The sequence below is a fragment of the Anomalospiza imberbis genome, unplaced genomic scaffold, assembly GCF_031753505.1.
Source record: "Anomalospiza imberbis isolate Cuckoo-Finch-1a 21T00152 unplaced genomic scaffold, ASM3175350v1 scaffold_44, whole genome shotgun sequence".
NCBI classification, from domain to species: domain Eukaryota; kingdom Metazoa; phylum Chordata; class Aves; order Passeriformes; family Viduidae; genus Anomalospiza; species Anomalospiza imberbis.
The window spans coordinates 1,041,251-1,059,415 of NW_027100049.1; the positions used below are offsets into that span (position 1 = coordinate 1,041,251).

Below are 18,165 nucleotides of genomic sequence, written 5' to 3' on the forward strand. Positions count from 1 at the left end.
CTAAAGAGACACTAATAGCAATGAGCCCAAGTTCCCTGAGATAGGATTTGGAGCAAGAGAGCTTGAGGATCTGTGGGATTTCACAGAAGAACTGGCCCAGGGCATTGCCATGGCATAGGGGCAGGGAAAATGTATTGGCTGTGTGCAGCAGAGCATTGAGAAAGGCACTAACCCAGGCAGCTGCTGCCATGTGGGCACAAGCTCTGCTGCCCAGGAGGGTCCCGTAGTGCAGGGGTTTGCAGATGGACACATAGCGGTCGTAGCACATGATGGTCAGGAGGGAAAGCTCTGCTGAGATGAAGAAGGCAAAAAAAAAGACCTGTGCAGCACATCCCGTGTAGGAGATGGTGCTGGTGTCCCAGAGGGAATTGTGCATGGCTTTGGGGACAGTGGTGCAGATGGAGCCCAGGTCACTGAGGGCCAGGTTGAGCAGGAAGAAGAACATGGGCATGTGCAGGTGGTGGCCGCAGGCTACGGCGCTGATGATGAGGCCGTTGCCCAGGAGGGCAGCCAGGGAGATGCCCAGGAAGAGGCAGAAGTGCAGGAGCTGCAGCTGCCGCGTGTCTGCCAGTGCCAGCAGGAGGAAGTGGCTGATGGTGCTGCTGTTGGACATTGGCTGTGCCTGACCATGGGGATCTGTAATAAAAGTAATCATGGAACAGTTGGGTTTGGAGGGGACTTTAAATATCCCAGCACAGCTTGGGGGCACTTTCCACCCTCTGCCTGCCCAGGGCTCTGCTGCCTGGAGCTGTCCCTGCCAGCAGCTGCTTCCCTGTGCCCAGGGCTGGGCCCTGCCAGTGCTGCCAGAGCCCAGCCCAGCCCTGGGGGCTCAGCTGTGCCCTCCAGACCCTTCCCAGCTCAGGCACTGCCCAGAGGCAGCTTTGGCTCTGCAGGCTCCGATGGCAAGGCCAGAGCAACCCTGAGGAGGCTGGAAAAGCAGCACTGATGCTGCCTGTGAGGGGCCCTGTGCTGATTTCTGTCACTGCCTGGTTTATTGACTCCTGAGAGAAAATATTTTTATTTTTCTCCCAGCCTGAACTGACTGATGAATATCTATGTGCAATTTCCCATCCAATCCACACAGATCAGTAGATTAAAAAAGCAGGATTTTCCCTTTTATGCTGCCCCTGCCTTGCTGTGCTCCCATATAATATACTTGGAAATGTTCTGCAGTTAAATGCCATGCTGGGAGCAGTCCTGAACAATGTAGCATTCTCACCACACATGGAGAACACTTCCAAGCTCTTCCAGCTGTCTCCTCCCACCCACATCTTGGCCCCCAGTGCTGGGAGCAGCTCCCCGGGCCAGCTGAGAGCTGTCCCTGGCAGGCAGCAGAGTCCCTGGCCCAGCACAGTGCCCTGGGCTGCAGGACCCTGCTCTGCAGGACAGCCCTGGGCACCCCTGGCTGCTCTGCACAAGAGATGATCAGAGAATGTACTCACAGGGTCTGTGGGCATTGGGATGTTCCAGCTGTAGGAGATCACTCCAGGAGCTGCAGCTGCATTGTCCTGCAGCCAGAGGTTCCTGTGCCAAGGGCTGCCAGTGATTCTGCCCCAGGCACTTCTCAGCACCTTCCCAGCCCTGACTGATGGAAGCTCTCTGTGCCTCTGTGCTGAGCCCGGGCTGGCTGCAGGCAGTGCCCCAGCCCTGCTGGGCTGGGAGAAGAGCTGCTCATCCAGAGAAATGTGCTTTTGAAGCTCTCCTTGGTTACCAGGATCACCCTCTGGGCCAGGAGCCCAGCCCAGCTCAGCAGCACAGACACAGCACAAGGACTTTAATGACCCTCTGGGGCTTTGTGCTCAGGCCCTGAACATCAGGCCCTGAGAGGGAGCTGCAGAAACCTCTCCAGAGCTCCAAGTCAGAATCCAACTCCAAAGTTTCTTTGACTTTTAATGGGTCCCACTGAGGGACACGACTGAGAAAGTGTCCCCAGGCCCCAGGCAGAGCAGAGAACTGGAGGCACTGATGACAGGTGGGGACAAAGAGAAGCCAAATCCTGGTGCCCTGGGGCCCAGCAGGCTCTGTGCCACCAAGGGCTGTCAGGAGACACCTTGTCCTGAGGCACTGGGGCCTCCTGGCACAGCCCCAGCCAGGCTGGGCACTGTCAGCCCCTTGTCCTGCCCTCACATCCCCCCCTAGCCCACATCCCAGTGGCCTCAAGGATCTGCTGGAAGGAGTCCCTGGGGAGCCTTGCTCAGGAATGGTCCTGGGGGCTCCTTCATGCTCCCAGGGACTGCAGGTTTTTCAAAGCACTTTGGCTTTGGCTTTTGCCTTGGAGTCCCTGAGAGCTTTGTGCAATCATGGCCTCCATTTATCTGCTGTAATTAGTCCCTGGAGAGGCTTTGTCAGGAACAACACTCAGTGGGGCTCATTAATGCTTCAAGGTGCTTCAGTTCTTTTAAGGTACTTGGTGTTTCCCTTTTGATCCAGACTCTGTGAGAGGTTTGTGCAATCATGGCCCCAATTATCTGCTTTAACGAGTCCCTTGAGAGCTTTGTACTGACACTCAGTGGGGCTCATTAATGCCTTGAGATACTCAAGGAGTTTAAGGTACTTTGGATTGTCCTTTCCACACTGAGAGGTTTTTGTGCCATTTTGAGTCTCTGAGAGGTTTTTGTGCCATCCTGTCCTCCAATTCTCTCCTCCAAGGACTGCCTGAGGAGCCTGTGTTGGGGATGGACCTTAGTGGCACCCATTAATCGCTCAAGAAACTTTGGGTTTTTCCTGTGACTTTGACTCCTGGAAAGGTTTGTGCCATCTCTTCTCAGGGCCTGAGGTTCCAGGGCTCAGCTCCAAATGCACCACGGGGCTCATTAGGATCAAACAAATCCTGAGAAGCCATGGCTCTGCCTTGATTTCCCTCTGCTCTAATGTAGTTCATTAAGAAGCTTGCTTTTTACAGTTATGGAGAAATATTTCAAAGAGCTTCTAGGAAATATGTATTCCTATTTTAAAGAGTGTCTTTATTACTGTTCTCTTTAGAGAAGAGGTGATTGCAGCATTCTATGATTGATATTGATGTAGGGCCACTCCTAAGGAGGTCTGGCCAGGTCAGAGAAGTTTTACCTCTAGGTCTGACCCAGTGTGGACAACCTTGCCCCACATTCCCCAACCCCATGCAAGAAACAATTTTCACTTTCAATAATTTAAATAGTTTTATTCAGACCTTATCAAAATACAACAGAAGAGAGAATAAAGTAAAGAATACAGCGCCAGGAGCAAAGGATTCAGTCACCGTGTGCTCATCTACAAAATGGATGTTCTGTCTTTTATACCTCCAGCCCCTCCCAAAGTCTTGTCAATCCACTCCTCCTTCGCTGTCCAGTGGTGGAGATCACTTTCTTACAGCTTGATTGGAGCTCAGGCGCTGCCATAGCAACAAGCCGACCCTCCCAAATGCCCTGACTACTGAGGACATCCCATGATAACAATGCAAGGGGGAAGGGAAAGATAACTATCCACCTACACAACTTCTCTTAACATATACTTAATATTCACCCCTTAATTGTGAGAGTCAACCATAGGATTACTCATCTATAACAAACCCCCCTTTTCTTTTTCTATATGTCATTATGCTTGAACAATTAAGTAAGAAATTTTTTTATTGAAAGAGTCATACTAGCATCTGTTGATGTGGGCAAGGACAGTGGGAACAGGAGAAAAATCTCAGGTTTTCCTTAGACACACTTATTTGGAATGGACAAAAGGGCCTAACAGAGGTCCAGGATGGCTTTGACTCCCATCTGTCATGCCTCTGTGGTTGCTACCCATAGTCAGTGTATCTTAGGGGTCCAGAGGCCAGCTCGGTCTCGCCCTCCAGTCCCTGTTGTATTCAAAGACAGTTGGGGAATGACAGTGGTCCAATATGGCCTTTTGTCCCTACCTTACCATGCCTACGGGGTTGCTACCCACAGCAGGGCTATGGAGTCTTCTTGGAAGTGAACAAAGGGGTCTTGCCCTCCTTCCTTTGTCTTATTTTCTTAAAGAAGCTGCCCCATTACGTCTTATGGTCCCTTGTGTATTTCCCCTCAACAGGTGCTGGTAATTCTCACCCATGAAAGGAGGAAGACAGTTCTCAGACTGGTTGGTGGAAGATTGACTTTGGGCGTCTTGGTGTTTTTCTGGTTGTCTTTCAGTATCTGCCTGAGAGTCAATCTTGTTTCAACTGGCCTGGATGTTATGTGTAGTTGATTCTTTGTGTTTTTCCTGCTGGGCCTTTAACTCTGTTGGCATGAGTCCATCTGTGGGCATGAGTCCATCCCCACTCTGCAGTTCACACGGCTGATTCGGTGGTGAGCAGTACCTGAAAGGGACCTTCCCATTGAGGAGTTAAAGGCTGATCCCTCCATGACTTGATCATCACCCAATCGCCAGGATTAATGTTATGGATTCTGAAATCCAGGGTGGTAGTTTGAGGAATTGCCCCTTTATGTCTTAGCCCTTCTAAGGTTTCTGCTATAGACATAACATATTTCTTGGCATTGGCTTCCCCTTCCTCATAGGTGGCAACCCTCTGGGGTGAGGTCAAAAAGGGTAACCTAAACGTCATTTCATAGGTGAGACCCCCAGATCTGACTGGGGTTGAGTTCTAAGTCTTAATAAGGACAAAGGGAGACATTTTATCCATGACATTTGGGTTTCAATCATCAGCTTATCTAGAGCTCTTTCAAGAGTTTGATTCATCCTCTCAATGTGACCAGAATTCTGTGAATGCCATGGAGTGTGTAATTCCCATTTACTCCCTGGGTTTGAACAACTTTTTGCAATATTTTAGAGGTGAAATTAGTTCCTTGGTGTCATGTTCCGCTTGTGCAGGGTGTCATGATGGTTCTTTTCACTGATCCCAAAAGTGCAAAAAGGCAAACAACAAGGGACTATCAGTTAATCACAACAAATGCACCTTTATTAGGGGCCAAAACAGTAAATGCGATAGTGGGGATCAGAAAGGAGATAAAAGGATAAAGAGAGAGAGAAAAGAGGGGGATGGGAATAGCTACCAACACAGGCGAGATCCTCACTGGTCCGGACGATGGGGATGCGTCTGATCGTGTCAGGGAAGTCTTTGAAGTTCTGGTCAACTCAGGGGTTCAGTTATAGTCCACAGAGGAAAAAAGGGGGGAACATGCAGGACAATGAGAGTCTATTGTGATTACTGCAGGGGAACAGGTGAGTCCACTGAAACCACCAAAGCAGGACAAACACAATGAAGAATAAGTCCACTGAAATTACTGAAGAAGAACAGGTCATGTCATTAGTGGTTTCCCCACTCCCTGTGGGAGGGGTTTCAGTCTCAGTCCTTAGGAGGAGGGTTTTCCATCTCTGTCCGTCTGTCACAGTGGTAACGGGGCAGATGAGAGGTCTTCAGTGAGAGATCATTAGGGTCACCCCAAAAGTTCATTCAGCTTCAGGAGGAGAGTGGGCAAATATGCAGTAGGCCATTCCTTGCTGTGTTCATGACAGGTCCTTGCCAATTCCTTGCCAAGGCCTTCCCAACTCCTTGCCCAGTCCTTGCCAGGCCTTGTTCGGAACAGCTAACGTAACGGTGCAGCACCTGCACCTGCACTGCCGCTCTCTCCAAGCCGGTACTGCAGTGGGGGAAGGGGTTTCTCCTCGTGGCAATCGGTAGGCAAAAGTGGGGGCTTCAGACGGCCTCTTACACTTGGTCTGAATCAATCCTGTTCACCATCCCATATTGGGGAATGATTGATTCTAGAAGTGTTTTACTCACAACATTGGCATTGGCTTTAACCGTGGGTACCGCCTCTACCCAATGACTCAGGTCACCTACTATCACTAGTAAAAACTTCCACCGTTGAACCTGGGGAAGCTCAGTAAAGTCTACTTGGATGTTTTGAAAGGGCTGTAAGGCTAGTTCTCGCCCTCCCCTGGTGTTTTCCTCATGACCTTCTCATTTACTTGTTGGCATATCTCACACCTTTCAATTACCTGCTTAGCTATCCCAAAAATTCCTATGCAGCCCCAGTCCCTTAGAAATTGATCACTTAGCGCTTGTGTACCCCAATGTGTTGTCCCATGTTTGCCTTCTAGCATTTTCCTGGCAAGGGGTTTATTCAACATTTGCCTCCCATCTGCTAATCTCCACTTCCCTTTGTTATCTTTCTTGGCTCCTGTTTTGAGGAATTCTTTCTCTTCTATCTCACTGAATACGGGGACTTCTTCCATTTCTCTCATGGGGGTTAATGCTATCATTAGTTTTTCTGTTCCTGGTTCGGATGAATTCTTAGCATCTAAATCTGCTAAATGGTTCCCTCGTGCTTCTTGAGTCACCCCTTTTTTATGTCCTTTAACATATACTGCTGCCACTTCTTCTGGCAATTGTAAGGTTTCTAACACTTCTAAAATAAGTTTTTAGTTCCTTTCCCCTTGAATTTAATAGCCCACTCTCTTCCCAAATTTTCCAAAGGTATGCAGTACTCCAAAAGCATATTTTGAGTCTGTATATATTGTTTCTCTTTTCTGTGTTAATATTTCCAGAGCTCACTTTAGGGCATACAACTCACATGCTTGGGCTGACCAGTTGGAAGGTAACTTTCCTTTTTCCAGGGCCACTAACTCCTCATCTGCTATAGCCTACCCCAATACCCTGTGCCCTGGATTACCCGTGAAAATCCGTCAATGTACAATCGTTTTCCACCGTGGAGTGGTTGATCTGTTAGGTCCTCTCTTACTTTATTAGATACTTTATAACTTCTAGGCAATTATATATTAATTTCTCACCTGGTTTTCCATCTAAAGCTGGGCAGGGTTGAGTTGGTTACTCACAACTAGCTCTAAACCATTATCTATTAAGATGGCTTCATATTTTAGTAGTTGGGAATCAGTGAGCCATTTCTCAGCCTTTTAGCTGAGGATACTCCTTACTTAGTGTGGGGTATATATTTTCAGTTTTCCTCCAAAGGTTAATTTTTTGCTTTCTTCTACGAGTGGGGTGCTCGCTGCCACCGCCTGAATGCAGGTTGGCCACCCCCAGCTGACAGGGTCTTGCAGTTTTGATAAATAGGCCACTGGTTTCCTGGATCCTCCCCGGTCCTGGGCTAACCCTCCATGTGCTGCCCCTTTTTCTATATCCACAAACAGATAGAAGGGTTTGTCTAAGGCAGGAAGACTCAGTGCTGCTGCACTGACTAATTTTTGCTTTAAAGCTTCAAAATTTGCTTGTTGTCTTCTTCCCACCTAATCTCTTCTTCTACTAACTTTTCATACAAGAACCTGATGACCTGCGTGTATCCTTCAATCCATAGCCTGCAATATCCCAACAGGCCTAAAAACCTTCTGACTTCTCTCTTAGTTTTTGGCCATGGGAGTGAGGCTATCCCTGCAATTCTCTCAGGGTTCAACCGCCAGCTCCCTTGACAAATCACATGACCTAGGCATTTTACTTCCCTCCCTACAAATTGGAGTTTCCCTTTTGATACTCAAAGTCCTTGGTCCCCCCAAAAATTTACCAGTGCTGTGGTGGATTCTCGAACTTTGAGATACCTTGAGGGGAGCCCAGTGCTCCTTGCTCCCCTGTGCTGACACGTGAGTGTTTTTCTGGTTTCGGGATGGCCCTGGCTGTGTGAGGGGTGCTACGTGGACACGAGACAGCCGGTCCTGTCCTGCTGGGTCCCAGCAGTGCCTCACAGCAGTCCTGCATCCACGTCAGGATGCCGGCCAAGAGAGGTCCTGGAAGCTGAGGCAGCTGATTTTAAGCTTGTGCAGGTGCCTACAGGCCAAGGCCAACGGTGTTCCCTCAGGATACAGCAGTCCTGAGGGGTCTCCCTCATTCAAACAAATCAGCTGACAAATGCATTGTCAGCCAAAAGCCCTTTTATTGACCTGGCAGGAGGGCAGGGGTCTGCACTCCACTAAAGTATTTCTCAGCCACATATAAATTTCAGTGGGTTGATGTAGGAGTTGTATCAAAATCACCATCCATCTTTACACTGCTGAGGTGATTCCATAGGCAGGCGGTTGGAAATGCATTGTGTCAGATTCCCATACTTGAAGCTGATGTCCAGGCCCTGGCCAGGAGCGGTCTCGATGCCCCAAAGCAGCACAAAGTCTTCCTCAGGGCTTCCCTGCACAGGGCTGATTCCACACTTGCCCTTAGTTCTTCTGGTAGACTGTGTCTAAAGCTTTTTGTCAGGTCACTCTCATGTCAAGTTAGGCCTGCCAGGTTTTTGTTATGCTAACTGGTGCTAAGTACTTAGGTATGTCTGTGCTAATTACTTGTTTACTCATGTGAATTGCTTGTGCTTACTTATGTTAAACCAAGGCCTTGTTCCATCCCCAAAGGTGCCTGAGGCCACCCGCTCCTTGTGGCACCAGTTGCTTTTCTGTGGAATGTTCTACCTCCCCAAGGGTAAAGAGGGAGCTGCAGAAAGAGCTTGCCAGGCTGCTCTCCATCCTTTCCCAGCACTCCTGGTGAAGTGGAGAAGTCTGAGCTGAGCGCAAAGGTGCAAATGGAGCAGCCGTGCACAGGAAGGCTCGGTGGGAAGGATGATCCAGGATCCATAGGCCTGGCAGCCTGAGCGTGCTCCAGGGGAAGGCCTTGGAGCAGATCCTCCTGAGTGCCATCCCACGGCACCTGCAGGGAACCAGGGCGTCTGCTGGAGGGTGGGAAAGCTCTGCGGAGGGACGGGGACAGCTGGGGCTCCTGGCGGGGTGTTGAGGGCTTCTGTGCAGGAGTTTGGGGGGCTGGTGTTGGTGGGGTGTTGGAGAAGGAGTTGTCTGGAAGGTGAGAGGTCTAGGCTGGAATTTGAGTCAGTTTGAAGGCAGCATCTGTGCTTTGGCACAGCTTTGGTTAGGGAGGGCAGAAGGAATATCTGTGACTTTTCCTCTTCATGGTCCTGATTCTCCTGCAGGGAACAAGAGGGGAGAGCTGTACTTTACTGGCCACTCAGATCTCTGTACCAGGGGGAGGATTAGCCCTTTTGCCATCTACTCATTTCTTTGAGCTACTTTTCTACCACTGAGTGGACTTTGATTTCTTGAGAACTTTTATTTCTTAAGAGAATTAGGATATGATCATCCATTCATAGAAAACCAAAGAATGGCCCTTGGTTTTTCCCTTTTTTTTGTGTAGTGCTCTGTTCTGTAAAGTGACCCTCCGTGGATGAGGTTAAGGCAAATGAGTTGCTGCTTTGAGATGGGAAGCAAAATTCCAACTCTTCACCTCCTCAGGCCATCCCAATTAATTTGGGAAGTTTGCAACTTTTTGGAACTGCTTGAGTTGAGCAATGGGAAATAAAGCTTTCTTGAATTGAGGATTCTTACTTGCCAGATTCTTCTGTGCCTTCGCCACTAAGGTGTTTTGTGCTGAAGGCAATAACTTCAATGAGAAAATAATTTCAGCATGGAGTAAGAGATTCTGACAGAGAACAAGTGTTGCCAGCGTTGCTCCAGGTGCTCCTGCCAACAGCCCCTGCAGGCAGGAGCGCAGCCCCCAATGCACGTGGGCTTTGGCTCCCTCTGGCACAGAAGCCCCCCACGGGCACAGGTCTCTGGGGCAGGAGACGGGCACCGGTGCTGCCAGGGCTCGGGGGGTGGCAGGTCTGCTTGGGCAGGGACCCTGCCACACCTGCTGATGTCAGCGCTCCCCGGGCCCCAGGGGTCAGAGCAGCATTCGTGCCCTGGCCCACACGTTCCTTGTCTGTGTCACACCCGCGGGTTTAGGATGGCCACCAGCCGGGACGTGTCCCAAGGAGGCCGTGCCAGCTTCTGTGAAGGCCCCGTGCCCTTCCCAGCACGGCTGCATCGGCAGCCCTGGGGGCTCCTTCTGCTGCCCTGAGCCTGCAGAGCAGGGCAGCGTTTGCTGATGGTTTGAGCCGTTCCTAAAGATCCTGTCGGGCTGTCTTAGACACTTGGGGTGAGGGATTCCTTCCAATCTGATCCACTTTGGGTGGGCTGGGGGTGGCCCCAGGGTATGGGGCAAGTGTGTGCAGGGGCCCTTTGTGACACGGTGCAGCACGGTCACCGTGGCATGGAACAGGACAGTGTGTCCAAGGGCCCTTTGTGACATGGGGTGACATAGGAGCTGGCAGTGACAAGACCACGCCACAGTGCTCGGAGCACGCGACGGGACAGGACGGGACAGAGCGGTGCCGTGAGGAGCCCCCGCACAGCGCACTCGTTCGTGTCTGACCCGGAGCTTTTCCGAGGTGTTATTCCTGCAGCTGACCTCAAGGCCAGACCACAGGACTTGGTGACCCGTGGCCTTTCTGAGGCTTCTCTCCTGCAGGTGTCCTCGAGGGCAGACCGTGGGCCTTGGTGCCCTGGAGGCATCTCCCATCCCTGCCACCGGTGCCCTCGAGGCCAGACCACAATCCTTGACAGGAGTCTCCTGTCCTTGTGGCAGGAGCCCTCAAGACCAGAGTGCAGGACTTGCTGTCCTGTAGCCTTCCTGAGGCTTCTCTCTTGAAGGTGCCTTCCAGGCATGACTGCAGGCCTTGCTGACTCAGAGCTTTTCCGAGGCATCTCTCCTGCGAGTAGCCACAAATCCAGTCACTGACATGGAGCAGTGACCCCCGAGAGTGCCCAAGCTGGCCTGGGTGGAGGAGAGGAAGAAGGCCCTGGAGCTGGCCCTGCACAGGAGACCTGTGCTGTCCTGCTGGATATGCTCGTAGAGGAGGGGTTTTCCAATCCAAAGCAAGTAAGCAGCCTGTGGCCAGGGTTTGATCCTCCCAGGAATTGCTTGGCCTCCCAAGCCATGCCTACTGGTCACTGGAAGCCTTTGAGGCCATGGCAGTGTGGTGGGAAGGGAAGCACTTCTCTGGGGAAGCTGGGGACATTCCTCCCTCTGGCAGCTTTCCAAGTCTCCCCATGACTTCTCCAGGTGCCTGCCATGGTGAGGTACATCCACCAGTGGCTCATGGCCAGTCAGTTTGCTGAGCACAGGCTGAACAGGGCCCTGCTGGATCTCACCGAAGAACAGCCTGCTGATGTAGTAATGTGTCCTGGTTTGGGGCAAATTTGGGAGAAAACCTTCAGAAGGAGCCCCCAGAAAGCAAACCCCCACAGCCCCTTGCTCACTTGGCTCAGGAAGAATTTCCCCAGAGAGTAGTGGAAACAACCTTTTTATTGAGCAGGCAAAGCACTCCCCAGCACAAAAAAATGAACAACACCAGATGACAAAAAGTCTTTCTACGCTCTGAAGAGGTGACAAATTCAGAAAGTCTCTGCTGGGAGTGGTTGCCCAGTTATCAGTCTCCGGCACTGGGGGTGGCTGCTGCAGGTCACAAAATGCTGGCTCTCGATGTCTCTTGGTGTTTCCCATGTCCCAGTCCTGAGCAGGTTCAAATGGTATTCAGGAAAGGGAAAGAAAAAAAACAGTCCAGGGAAAAAATTGGATTGCCTAGCTAAACTAACTAATAAGCAAAAGCAAGGGCAAAAGCAAAAAGCAGGAGCAAGAGCAAAGTGAAAGCAAGCAAGCCAGCAAGCCAGCAAGAAAGCCAGCAAGCCCTAGCCTCTCCTAGACACAGACTTTGGGGAGAGGTGAGCTGGCTGATAACAAGACAAAAAAAACCTTCACTTTTCGGAGCCAGTCCTGAAGGCACAGAACATAACATCAAGCGTAAACAGAACACACGATTGGGGATGCAAGCACCATAATGTCACCCTAGGACATTCCACCCCTTATCTCCGAATCGTCAACATACTACCAAACGTCATGTAAAAACTTCATCAGGTAAAAACTTCCATCTTTCACTTACTCAGACACATTTCCTTCCATCTCTCTTGCTCAAACCTTTGACACACATTTCCTTCTATATCACTTGCACAAACCTTCGACACTTATACATTTCCTTCTGTCTCATGTCGGTGTGGTTTAATGTAAAGACAGTGGCAGTAACATCCAACAGTGATATTTGCATATGAGATCTCCCTGAGGTACACATCGAGTTCTTCCATATTTCTGCATTATTCACCATGTACAACCCGATCCCTGAGCAAAGACAATCCCACGAATACGTTTGTCTGTACTCGAGGCAGAATTGATCCACACTGTCTTCCCTAACAAACCTCTGATATGTGCCACTGGGATTTTATCTACCTGGATCGGAGCAGCATATAAAAAGGAGCAGTTCCAAACATATGGCACATTATGCCAATCAGCCTTCTGATGAGCCTGTGACATTTCTTACTCAACAGTGACACTGCAGTGCTGGCCACCAGGCCGGCTTGCCAAGGGAGGCTTCTGGCCATGACCTGCAAGAAGCTGCTGCTGCCAAGGTGCCTTTGGTGCCTCAGGCTCTCCCTGGCACAGCTCCCAGCATGGCACTCTGCCCTTGTGCCCGAGGCCTTCCCTGTGCTGGGGCTGGCCTGGGGCTTTTCCTGCAGCGGGACCTGCCCTGCTCCTGGCACAGGAAAGGCAGTTCCTGCTGGAGCAGGAGGCTCTGCCTGCGGTGGGCTCAAACCACTCCAGCAAGGCCCTGGTGACGTCAGAATTGCTTCCTAGAGCAGAATAGTCTATAATTGGTATAGCTCCTATATTGAGGACTAAATAACTCATTTTAAAATTTTATTCTGTGTTGTAAATAGACCGTTTTATCTAATAATGATCAGAATCAATCATAGCTTTATTTATACAGATTTATCTGGTATTCCATCGTTAATCTTTTGCGACAAATTGCATTAAGGTTCAATTCCACCTGTCCAATCTGCAGGGTCAGGATGGGATCCAGCCACTGCCAGTCCCTTCTATTAGAAGGAATTCTAGAAGTCTAGGGGTCCTGCAGGGGTTTGAGGATCCATGGTGGCTGTTGGGGGACATTTCTCCACCTCATGACTCAGCAGGAGTTTCTCCAGTAAGGAAATAAAGCTTTTGCCTGAAGCTCCCACTCTGCCCATGACGGGAACCCCTGTGACCGACCGTGACATCCCAGCTCTTTGGCAGCCTGGGGACTCCTGGGATGTCACCGTGGAGCCCCCATGAGTGCCTGTGACAGATCGGTGCCTTTGCAGCCAAAGGACCCCTGGGATGTCACCATGGGATGGCTGTGACTGCCTCTGACCACACGGCTCTTTCCCATCCCTAGAAACCCCTGGGAGGTCTCCATGGAGCCCCTGTCTCTGCCTGTGACATTCCAGCTCTTGAGGATCCTGGAGACTCTTGGAAAGTCCCCATGGAACCCCCCTGAGTGCCTGTGACAAATCTGATCCTTAGCAGGCAAACATCACCAGGAACCCCTGTTGCTATGGTCAGTTTCCATGGCAACCATCACCAGCCCCTGTTGCTATGGTCAGTTTCTATGGCAACCATCACCAGCCCCCTGTTGCTATTGCCAGTCCCTTGGCAGCTCCGTGGAGACTCCATGTCAGGGGTGTTTGCCATGGACACCAGCCTCTGGGCAAAAACCTTTTCCTGAGATCCAACCTCAGCCTGCCCCGACTCAGCTGCAGCCGCTCCCTCCAGTCCTGTCCCTGAGCACCAGAGTGAAGAGGTTCCCACAGCCCCAGCCAGGGACCCGCTCCCAAGGCTGTGTCCATGGCCACCAGGGCTGGGACCAGCTGGGTGCTTGGTTTCCAAGGGCTGGGGTTCAGGAATGGGATTCCCCAATTTCCTGCTCCCGCTAAAACCGCACTGTCTCTCCCTGCCCTCCCACCTCCCATCGAAAGCACAAAAGATCCTGGGCTGGGTTAAGAACAATTTACTGGGAACAGCAGCGAAATAAGGAACAAACAGGAACAGAAATAATACTGATAACAGGAGTGATAAGAAAAACTATTTACAGGGAAAACTCCAACACCACTGACTGGCTCTTCCTGGCCATGTATTTCCGCCTCCCTGGAAAGGACACACTTCTCCTCGGAGAGAGAGAGAGAGAGAGTCCCTTTCCTGCCCCTGGCAATGACCTGAGGTGGGAGTGAATGTAATGATAGGGCCATGGCCAGACCCTCATGTTCTTTGATCCCACATCATGTCATTGGCAGGGGCAGTAAAAGGGACATATGTCTATCCAGCATGGATCACAGGGAACGTGGATCACCAAGGCTCTTCCCAGCATGGGTTCTCCCATGGGAGATGAAGCTGGAGCCGTGCACAAAGCTCTTCCTGCAGTTGGAGCACTCGCAGGGCTTTCCTTACTGGTGCCTCCATCGGTGTCTGGTCAAGTGAGAGCTCTGAGTGAAGCTCTTCCCACACTGGGGACACTTGTAGGGCCTCTCCCTGGTGTGGATGCGCCGGTGGGTGATGAGGTGGGAGTTGTGCTTGAAGCCCTTCCTGCAGTCGGGGCAGCGGAAGGGCCTCTCCTCTGTGTGAATCCGCTGGTGCAGGAGAAGATGGGAGCTGGTTGGAAACCTCTTCTTACACTCGGGACACTCATATGGCTTCTCCCCAGTGTGGATCATTTGGTGGACGATCAGATGGGACATCTGGCTGAACCCCTTCCCGCATTCCCCACACTTGTATGGCCTTTCTCCAGTGTGGATCCTCTGGTGGCAGATCAAGTGGGACTTCTGGCTGAAACTCTTTCCACATTCCCCACACTCATAGGGCCGTTCCCTGGTGTGGATCCTCTGGTGCTGGATCAGGCTGAAGCTCTGGCTGAAGCTCATCCCACATTCCCCAAATTCGTAGGGCCTCTCTCTGGTGTGGATGCGACGGTGTCTGACAAGTGTGGAGTTGTGCTTGAAGCCCTTCCCGCAGTCGGGGCAGCGGAAGGGCCTCTCCTCAGTGTGAATCCGCTGATGTACAAGGAGACTGGAGCTGGTCGGAAACCTCTTCTGACACTTGGGACACTCGTAGGGTCTCTCCCCAGTGTGGATGTGTTGATGGATGATGAGGTTGGATCTGTAGCTGAAGCCCTTCCCACACTCCCCACACTCATAGGGCCATTCCCCGGTGTGGATCATCTGGTGGCAGATCAGGTGGCAGCTCTGCCTGAAGCTCTTCCCACACTGCAAGCACTTGTAGGGCTTCTCCCCATCATGAAGCTGCTCATGGCCCACCACCTCCGAGCTCTGGCAGGAGCTCTTTCCACCTTCCTGGCACAGGGTGGGTCTTTCCTCCTCAGAGCACCCTGGGCTGGGTTTGCAGCCCCTCCTCCTGTGGGATCTCCTGGGCTTTTCCTCCCCGTTGGATTTCTGCGCCATGGAGTTGCTCAAAACGGCCTCTGCCACGAGGTTCTGCCATAGGGATTTGTCCTCCCTGGTCTCCATCCTCAGCTTTTTGTCTGGGGGAGGAAGGACAAGGAGAGGATGGGATTTGCCTCCGTGCCATAGGGAAGGGGAAGGAGAGCCCCCCAGTGCATCCCCGGCAGGACGGCATTGGCAGAGAGGTTGTCCTGCAACCAGGGGCCGTGCTGGGCTGGGAGATGGAGCAGGAGAGAGGAGGAAAGGGACAGTGATTTCCTCCTCACGTGCATGGGTGTCTCGGGGCATCTTACTCTTCCTCACAGCCTTCTCCTCCATCTGGCAAAGGTCTGGGAATGGGAAATTCTGTTTTGGGAGCAAAACAAGGGATGAGCACATTGAGTTTTGTACTGGTTTGAAGGCAAACCAGGGGAGAGTCTAAGCCAGAATTACAATTTAATACAAAAAAAATCAATATCAAGGCAATGATACAGAAACACTGGCTTAATCTGACAGAGTTAGGATTTAACCTGACACCCCGTTGGTCAGGTGGTGGTAGCCGTCTGATGAAATGGTGACTGCAGTCCTGTTGGAGTGATGAATGTGATTCTGTCAAAGCAGTGAGCCTGCAGAAGGGATCACCTGATGGGTCTTGCTCTGAAGGTCCAGTGGTGGTTATGGGGCTCTTGTCCTCTGGGAATCCAGTAGGCAAGGTGGTCCTGGTGTTGGAAGGCTGAGATTATATCCAAGTAGGAATGCTTGGTTCCTCCCCCTGGGCGGAGCATCCCACAATGGGATGATGTAATTTTATCAGTCCTGCAGTGGCACTCAATGGCCCATTAACAGAAGATAGCCCCTGGAGGGCGTTATCAGGGCTGAGCCATGGAAGAGATAAAGAACACTGCCCCACCTGTTTATCACAGTTTATGAAGATGGTGACTGAAAACATACTTTGGGTTACATCTTACATTGCACCCTGAAACAGTGAGGCAATCCCCGCTCGGGGTGGGGGGTGAACACCACCCCCCTTTCCCAAACTGGCTCAGGTGTAAAACCCCCACCCTGGGAAGGCCACGCACACAGGGGACAATGTCACACTTGCCCCACCTCATGGGAGGTCTCTGTCCCTGTCACTCCCTTGCTCTCCCCCCTCTTCTCTTTCTTTCCATCTCTCTCTCTACCTCACATTTACTGTTCAATAAAATCCACTTGGGATTTGGTCTCGTTAACACCTTAATTGGGGCAGAGGCACCTCTCTAACAATTTTATTAACCAGATTGAGACATTATTTTGGCGCAGTGAGTTCAGGGTATTGATGTCTGACCCCAAGTGCCTTTGACAACAGCATGGTTCCCTCCTCTCAGGAGGTTCGGGCTCTTTCTGGAGGAACTCTTGGACACCTGGAGGCAGCTTCTTCTGTGTGACTTTTGGGAGAACTTATGAGGAAAATGGCTGTTGTGGGTGGCCAGTGTAAAGAAAATATTTTGTTGTCCTTCCTAGAAATGTTTGTTAAAATCACTGGAGGAAAGGGAGCAAATGATACCAGCAAGACTGACAAGGGTCATTCACCCCAAGGTGAGGAACACAAGGCTGCCAAAAGTCCTAGTGATTTATTAAAGAAATATGGATATTGATCTAGTACCTATATCCAACTGTGACGGGCAAAAACTATCTAACAGTTTAAAGTTAGAAAGTGTATGTTTATTACAATGCCAGGCAGCGTGCAGGATAGCTCTCAAATACACACTGCACCTTTCAAATGATTACAGAGTCCTTTTATCCATACAAGTATTGAATACCCAAAATGCAAATACATATTCATAATTTTGGTACATCCCATTGCTTACTTCATATGCTAATCATTTCAAAAGCTATTAAGCATGTGTAGTTTGTTCCTTGAAATGGGTCAGTGGTCCCTTTCATGGGGAGGGGTCCCAAAATGAGGAAGTAAATGAAGTCTTCCTCATTCTGACCTTTCTACCTTTTCAATGCAAATATGACAAATGAACCTTGGTAGAGCTCCCATTCCCTGTCTTCAATTGGTTTCACAACAGAGGAGGCCCACAACTGTCTTATGTTCCTAAAAGCTATTTGTCAGTTTCTATATTCTTCATTATAAACCCAGCTAACTAAACATCGTGTTGACAAGCAATCAATTATTAGTTAACTACTAACTGTTAACTTCATCAAGGCCTACTCATTTGTTTTAATTAACTCTAGTAAGGCTTATCTCTAACTAAAATCTTAGCTCCTCTAAAATCTCTAAATCCCTTAAAGTTTATGTTTTACTAGAAGTCCAGCTCAAGTAGCTAAATTCCCAAATAACTCCCAAATTCACAGGCTTGTGGGCTTTGCCAAATGTGAGAATAATTTTTTTCTTCATCCCTGTCACCTTTGTGACAGCTACACAGAGCTTTCCCTTCCTTTTAATAATCTGTATTGGGCCAAATTTTCACTTTTATCAGAACCTGCCAGCAGCAGAGCTGAAGCTGTGCAGGAAACGATGAAATTTGGAACTGCCACATTATTGCTACTATTGTCAGTTTATTCATGTTTGGGATTTGTTTGCGTTTCCATCACAAGTGACATGTGGGAAGAGCAAATATTCCTCAAGGCATTTTATGTAGGGTGAAGTTTGGTTTCTGCCGAGTTTGTTTTGTCCAGTGCCCAGGGGATGCTTGAGGTGTCTCTGTGCCTCTTGTCCTGGCAGATGCTTGGGAGGGGCTTGGGGGGTTGTCCCTGTCACCCCAGGCCATTCCCCAAGGGGTGTCCCTGTCCCTCTCACCCCAGGCCATTCCCCAGGGGGTCTCCATCTCTCCATCGTTCTCACCCCAGGGAATGCCTGGGAGGGTCTCCCTACCTCTCACCCCTGTGCCAGGGGAGTGCTCAAGGGAGTCTCTCTCCCTCTCAGCCCAGGGGGTGCTTGGGAGTTGAAACAGGCTATTTTACAGGGTAAATTTAACAGGGTAGAAATCCATGTGTATTTAGGTGAAATGTGCTGCTTTGAATCATTAGTAGCTTGCCAGCCTAGATAAAATACTGCTAGCTCTGCTGCTGAAACGTGGATGAAAAATCGATCCCACAAATCCC

The 18,165-nt window shown here is 50.4% G+C and overlaps 2 protein-coding genes across 5 annotated transcripts in view; one reads left to right on the forward strand and one right to left on the reverse strand.

Annotated features, from left to right (window-relative positions):
* The window catches only part of LOC137466802 (zinc finger protein 271-like), a 678,770-nt gene extending 663,246 nt beyond the window's left edge, over positions 1-15,524 (reverse strand). The window contains exon 1 of one of the 4 annotated variants that reach the window (XM_068178460.1): positions 14,303-15,524. In XM_068178460.1, coding sequence (XP_068034561.1) covers positions 14,303-15,474 — 1,172 coding nt within the window. In that variant the 5' untranslated portion in view covers positions 15,475-15,524. Of the gene's footprint in view, positions 1-14,089 lie in introns of all 4 variants that reach the window. The other 3 variants (XM_068178461.1, XM_068178459.1, XM_068178458.1) reach the window with 3 other exon arrangements.
* LOC137466804 (zinc finger protein 420-like) overlaps positions 1-18,165 on the forward strand; it is a 198,060-nt gene that overhangs the window by 174,072 nt on the left and 5,823 nt on the right. The gene's annotated exons all lie outside the window — the stretch shown is intronic.